We start from the raw sequence: 7,187 nt of genomic DNA on the forward strand, positions 1-7,187 counted from the left end.
TGCAATGCTGTCATTCATATTTCCATTTCATTTCTTTAGCAGATATTACTCTGTTTCCTTTTCGGCTAAACAAGTTCAACTTGTTTCCTCTGTTTCCCCCCCAAATTACCACTGTGTTGGATTTGTGAAGTCCAGAAGAGTCACACAAGTCTGGACAAAAGTTAGCCAGTCTGAATGTTTGGGCCCTGTAGAAAAACTTCAGCTGGAAGTTCAATTAGTTCTTATCCATATAGAACTTTATATTTGATGCAATGATGTGCATCAGGGACAGTGGTAAAGACAAGCCACACTTTTGCCCCACTTTAATAACAAGCATAGAAAAAATGAACTGAACTGAACTGAAAATGAACTTTTGTGATCTCAAAATTAAAGGTTGGTTCTGCCAAATTTCTCCTTCTTCATAACCAGGTCGTGTGTCTGCATTTCCTGAATCAAATGACATTTGTTATGCAGAAATAGCATACAACTAAAATAAAACAGCTCAGTAGAGCTTATAGCAGGGTAAATCATAATTTATCAATATCAGCCCTGGTTCCTGTTTACATTTACAGGAAGTTTACATGTATAGGGTTTTCTTAGATTTATTTACTGAGTAGCATAACCAGGTCTAAAATAATGCCATAAGTGCAGGGTGTCCAGAGAAACATCACCACTCTGGAGAGCTTAGTCTTAAAGCAGTCAGTCAGTCAAACTACTAACAACACAATTCATAAAGGCAAAGAACCCTGACTTGCAACAATAATGTTTATTATACCCAACAAATCATTATGCAAAAAAACAAAACAAAAAACATTCACACCTATCCACAGCTTCATCCTGCTCATCTGAAAGGAAATTTATGGAGAACAGCATTTTCTTTTCTTTTTCTTTTTTCGTTAAAAGATATGTGTTGAGTATCACTGTTGACTGTAGAACTTCAGGTAAGCTCTCATCCATACAGAGCTTCACATTCAGTGGAAAAAATGTGTATCAGGGATTGTGGCAGACTCGTGACAGATACACAAGCTTGGAAATAGAAAGCGTATGAGAGGATATGAAAGCTGACAGTTCAAAGACGATGAAAAATACCCTATGCAGTTCTGTGTGCCTGAATTTTTGTGATATCCAGCTCCACATCACAAAATGCCAGGTTGGTTCTGCCAGATTTCTCTTTCTCTGTAATCATGTCAAGTCTGTTTGAATTTCTTGTGGCCTATAAAAACCCCAAATGAGCCAAAATTGTATAAATACTGCAATAATAATAATAATAATAATAATAATAATAATAATAATAATAATTGTAATCATGCAAAAATAAAACTGCCTACACTTACCTTCTGCTTTAGTATCTTGTAGATCTTATAGCAGGTTAAATCTTCCTTAATTAATGTCAGGCCAGGTTCTAGTTTTAATCTTCTACCCCCTACAAAGAAAATATGCAAAAAAGGTTATAAAAAGCACTTTAATACACTGCTCTCTCTAGAAGAATTTAATGCATCTTACCTGAGAACAAACTCACTGTTTGCCCAATAACTATGCAAACTAGAGTCCCTACTGGGCAGAAATACATGTAAGAGAGTGAGTACCAGTAATCAGCCAGCAGAGGCCTGTAGAAGCAAGATATGCATGTAAGTGGATTTTGGTTAACATTTACAGTTTATTTCATATATTTATTCACTGAGATGATGAATAACCATGTCTAAATTGGCACAATGTCAGCAGTCAGCGCAGTCAGTTTCCAAGATTACACTGCAGCCTACAAACATGGCCGCTACAAACTACATGGTCACCTGACTTCTAAACCATGCACAAACCATTACTAGACTTTCCCACACACTATCACTGCAAAGTAAATACTCAGTTAGTGCATCCATATGACTTTACCAAGCCTTAAATTTCTGTGTGCACTGTTCTGGCGTTTACTTGTTTTTTGTGCTTTGCCTAAGCCATCGTTATTCTGTTCGTGCCTTGCTCAACCTGATGTTTTCACCACGACTTTGCCTTATGTTTTTGGATTCATCTGCCTGCTATTTCACACAACCGCAACTGCATCTGTCTTAGCCTCTTCATATGACACACTAGTGTAGTGAAGTGCAAAGAAACACCAGGGAGCAGTATTCAATTGTTATACTCTGGAGAGCTGCATGCTAGTGTTACAGCAGTCAAATTCCAAATTCCTTTTATCTCACACATCCATACACAATATGTCATGCAGTGAAATGCTTTTTACAACTGCCTTTGACATAACGGATAAACCAGACTTTGCTTGTATACGAGAAAAAAAAAAGGAAAAACTACAAAGGATATAAGATAGAAGACAGCAGCAGTAGGGACTATATTTGGTATTTAAGTGCAGATGTGTGCAGTTGTGCAGTCATTTAATAATTCATTTCATAAAGGCAAAGATCCCCAACAATAATATTAATCATTATGTAAAAAAGCTTCACACCTGTCCACAGCTTTGTGCTGCTCAGCTGAAGTGGCATAGCTTCCCTGTGTTGGGTAGCTAGTCCAGTTCAGGATGTCATTTTCAGCTGTGGTCATGTTGCAGCCGTGTGTCTGTAGAGGAAGTGGCCTGACGTTCTCTGCTAATGGCTTGTATATCTGAGCTCCAATACAAACCCAGAGTGACATGATTAATCCGCTGACCAGTCCAGCCAAGCCTCCCTGCAACACATATGTAATAATATTAGAATTCAACACAACACTGGTCTGAAATAGTGACCAATCACAAGTACATATTAATCTGCTTATTTATGTGTGCTTTTCAACAATAAACTGTAATATTTGCCTTCCATAAAAGGTTTATTCGATTTAATTAAGGTGTGATTATCTCCTTTATTGTTCTTAATTTCTTTACTGAGGTGTTTTTTGCCCATGATTCCTCCTGCTCATAGCAGTTAGGTTAGGTAAGACTAGGGTTAGGGTTAGGATTAGGGTAATTAGGGTAATTAGGGTAGGGTAAATGTTTTTACACATTTTTATAGTATCATATTGGATCATATGTTGAACATCTAGATGTAAATTAAAGGCAGTAATCATCGTACTGACATTGGAATTAGCAGAAGGAAACAGGATGCCTAAAGAGAAAAGTCCCAGCAGAGGTCCACCAAGAGCACCAAGAACACTGATAGTTGTCTGTAAAGGAAAGCAGAGATGAATCACACAGCATCTAATATGCCATATACATAGTATATAGTGCCTGTCTCTAATCGATAATGTTACCTGTAACAGTCCTCCCATCAAAGATGCAAGACCAGCCAGCCCAATACAAGCTATTCCATAGAACACGCCTGCACCAGTTACATATAAAAGTAAATATAGCTTTTAACAACAAATCTCATGTACAACACTACACCTGACAGCTTCTACACATTCTCATGTAAAACTAAACCTCTCACTCAGTCCTTTTGATGCCCAAGAAAGTTGCTGTTCTGACAAGCTGAAGTACGGTCCAATGAGATCGGCAACTGTCACTGCAGCTAGAGCGTTCACACTGGAGGAGACTGTGCTGTTATTTGCAACACACACACACACACACACACTCAAATTTAGCATGATTTCTGCAGTAAGTATATCTTACTTTTTATGTCTAATGAAGTTGTTTCAGGTCATTTGGTATAAACCTACTTATGTTTCTATCACAGTTTAACACAACTTTTACCTGTCACAAACAAGCATTTTCCAAATTTATAAATGTAATCTACATTGATCTGACCTTAGTGTGCCACTGTACGCTGCTGCCACAAACAGGCCAGGAATGCCAGGATAGTCCCCCAAAATATCCAGGACCAGGTACGGCATGAGCTTTCAACATCACATAATAGGTTGTAGGAAAATAAGTGGGGTATATGGAGCATATATAGAATCTATGATACTAACCAGAGTATTTACCTGGTCCTGAGCAGACACCATTTTTGCTGTCCATGGATCACAGTTCTTGTAAAATGAATACAAACACAAACCACAAAATCCTGAAGACAGAAGAATGGCCCAGAGTGACAGCAAGTTTATATACAGAGACCTAAAGAAAGAGACATACAGTTCATTCATAGTGTATCTTTTGCCTTTGTATAGCATCTGAAACTTAAAGAGTGTGTCTTCTCATGAAGTGCTTACATTTTAGCATGGAGAAGTGTCTTGCAGGACACATATCTCTGCACCTGAGCCTGATTAATACCATACATACTGGTCCAGATAAACGTAGTGCCGATGAGGATGGTCCAGAATGTGTGCCTCCTCAGAGGGCTGGGATCAAAGCTGAGAAAGAGCGATGAAGAAAAACAAAGTATTTCGGCCTACATCATCAAGACACATCTGCCCAGCTGTACTTAATGACATCCATAGTGTTTTATTCTCTAACAGTGAAAGCATTTGCCTGATTTATACTTATACTTTTTGAGTCATTGCTTTTCTTGCTCTGTGACTGTGTACAGCTAACTCACTCCCACATATTGAGTCGTCCACCATCAGCAGAGTCGTTGAAGATGACAGAGACCCCGCCCTGTATAAGCACTGATTGGACAATGACAGCCAGGAACCCAGCCAGCATCATGATCACCTGGAACACGTCGGTCCACACCACAGCCTTTAATCCCCCCTGCCGGAGCATGGCGTTAATTAAATAGCATTAATGACGCATATTAAGGCTATGCTTGGAATTTTTTATTCGATTAAAACTTACCAAGGTGCAGTAGAAGGTACAAACCACTCCAGTTGATATTAAAGCTCCCCACAGACTTATACCTGTAACTAAGAGAAAGTGAAAAATGTTCTGTTCTTTATGTGCATTTAGCCTAATGTCCATGCCACACTGCTTCTCTGTAATTGCGGTGGCTTACAAAACTCTATAGGCTACATTGTGCATACAAAACATTAATTATTCATTTATTCAACAGTTACAATGCCTTCCATGAAGTTTGTATATATTTTTTATTAGCCTCTTTACTCCACAGTTTTAAATTTGTGTTCAAACAATACCCTTATGGTTAAAGTGCAAATTCTCCGATTTTAAATAAATGTATTTGTTTAAATACGTTCCAGTTTTACCATGTAGACCCTGCAGCATTTTTTTAATACATAACCCTGACAATTCAAGGTACAATTATGTTTGGGACATAGCAGTGATATGTACAATAAATTATGCTATGTTAAATCATGTTTATTACTTTGTTGTACATCCTTTGCATGCACTGACAGCTTAACATCTGTGATTCATACACTTCACCAGGTATTGAGTATCTGCTCTGGTGGAGCGCTGCCAGGCTTGCACTGCAGATATCTTCAGCTCTTCCTTGTTTCAGAGCCTATTTTTTTCTTTAGCATATGAAAGGCATGCTCAGTGGAAATCAAATCAGGTGACAGACCTAGTCAATTGAGACTTTTCCAGGTTTTAGCTTAGAAAAGGAGATATTCCTTGGCCTGCAAATCCTTTAATTGTTACTAATTGTCCCAAACACTTTTTGGTTCTCCAAGAAAGGAGAAACGTTGTTTGTTTTGTCTTTTAGTTTATTAACGACCTAATGCAAATGAAAATAATGCATTCAGCTCATTCTAGCCAATTCCTTATCCCATAATGAATGATTAGATGATTTATTAATCCTATAACTGGGTTAATTTCACCTTTAGAGAGTATGTAAAGTATGTTGGTCAGCAGTTGTTAAAGCTTACCTTGGTTTAAAGCTAAAGCTGGTGCATAGATAACCACTCCAGTGTACACTAACTGAAGAATGAGAAAAGAACATTAATTACTTACTGTGTATTCAGGGCCAGTAACATAAACATGAAAAAGTAATTGTGTGTAAAGAGAGATAATTTTGCACTAAAAAGATTCACTGTCTGTATGATGAACAGCATTGTCCCACACAGCCGAACCACTTTGTTGAACCGCAACTCCAGGTACTGCAGAAAAACAGTATCCTAATGAATTCTAAACCTATCTGTGCTAATCCATTTTGTTTTTCTTTTAATAAAACAAAAGAATATAATGAAATGAAGCACAATGAGGTCTTCAATGTTGCCCTACAAAATGAAGTTTTGTGATGCCTAAAAAACTCAAGTCTAAACTCACTGGGCTGGTTCAGCCGTGAAGTACCTTACCTCATAGGTGCTAGTTATTCCCAGTCTATAGAAGATAGGGAGGAAGACCTCTGAGCTGATGGCCACCATCAGGATGAAGCCTAAGCAGCTTAAAATGAACATAGCCCCATTACAGTACACCTCCACTGGAGTCGCCAGCACTGTGATAGCTGACATGAAGCTGGCGGTCAGTGACAGAGCGATGGGTACAGCCGTCATACTCTGGCCAGCCACCAGAAAATCCCTGGTGGTCTGCTGTCGGCGCTGGGCGAAAGCATAATAAACGCCGATAGCTGCTGAGATGACCAGCATGAGGGCAAAAACCACATAGTCCCAAGTACTGAAGGATGCTGCTGTATTCTCCTTGTTGTCCATTGTGCTGTGATATAAATTGAGGTAAAATTGAGATATATATAGCAGTATATAGTTAGTGTGTATAACACCAATAAAAATTACTATTTATTAAGCGCAAATGATAAGTATTAGTAGTGGAGGAGTCACTGAAGACTTCTGAGTATATCTTTGTATTAGTGAGAGTAAGACATGCTTCCCTGAACAGAAAGCACACCTCTCCAGTTCTCCTTCACTTGAGAGCTCTTATTGTTTCTGAATCTGCCATCAGCCCTCCCTCTACATTGCCCAGTGCTAGGCATTCCATGCATTTCTTGTGTGTTCAGCCTTCCATAGAGTTAACTCCAGAATTATTGCCACTGTTTATTAAAAATACAATACATTTTTTAAATAGAAATGAATTGAAGCCTAAATTACAATCTGAAGATATTGTGCTGCTGTGAGTAACTCTGACAGTCAGTGCTGTGGCAGTGTTCAATTTATTTTTACACTATTTTTTTTAACGCTATTTCCCCCAAATTAGTTATGCTAATTCTTAATTAACAGTAAATTCTTCCCATTATAGAACAGATACCAAACAGGGAGAGTGGGGCAGACATGTTCTTCATCTGAGACCAAGCACTGGGTCTCAAACTGCTGCTCATGCTGCATCACAGGGCTGTGGAACACACTCACAGGAAAGCACTATAATGCCCACTATAATGGCGCAGTAACATTTTAGTTAAGCAAGTGAGAGCTTTTGCTACTCAGTAGGCTGTGATATTTGTATGTGCAGTAAT

The 7,187-nt window shown here is 38.4% G+C and overlaps 1 protein-coding gene across 1 annotated transcript; it reads right to left on the minus strand.

Annotated features, from left to right (window-relative positions):
- Positions 1 to 809: 809 nt before the first annotated feature.
- slc5a8 (solute carrier family 5 member 8) lies at positions 810 to 6,541 on the minus strand. Its single transcript, XM_058417450.1, has 15 exons — positions 6,079 to 6,541; positions 5,815 to 5,880; positions 5,650 to 5,701; positions 4,664 to 4,731; positions 4,425 to 4,579; positions 4,099 to 4,239; positions 3,874 to 4,003; positions 3,698 to 3,786; positions 3,381 to 3,490; positions 3,205 to 3,272; positions 3,031 to 3,117; positions 2,429 to 2,646; positions 1,483 to 1,586; positions 1,314 to 1,402; positions 810 to 1,192 (listed from the first exon to the last, which is right to left on the minus strand). Exons 1-15 carry the CDS (start codon positions 6,430 to 6,432, stop codon positions 1,070 to 1,072), a joined length of 1,854 nt encoding a protein of 617 aa, XP_058273433.1. The 5' UTR covers positions 6,433 to 6,541; the 3' UTR covers positions 810 to 1,069.
- Between the last annotated feature and the right edge of the window lie 646 nt (positions 6,542 to 7,187).

This window comes from Hemibagrus wyckioides, linkage group LG19 (assembly GCF_019097595.1).
Source record: "Hemibagrus wyckioides isolate EC202008001 linkage group LG19, SWU_Hwy_1.0, whole genome shotgun sequence".
Taxonomy (NCBI): domain Eukaryota; kingdom Metazoa; phylum Chordata; class Actinopteri; order Siluriformes; family Bagridae; genus Hemibagrus; species Hemibagrus wyckioides.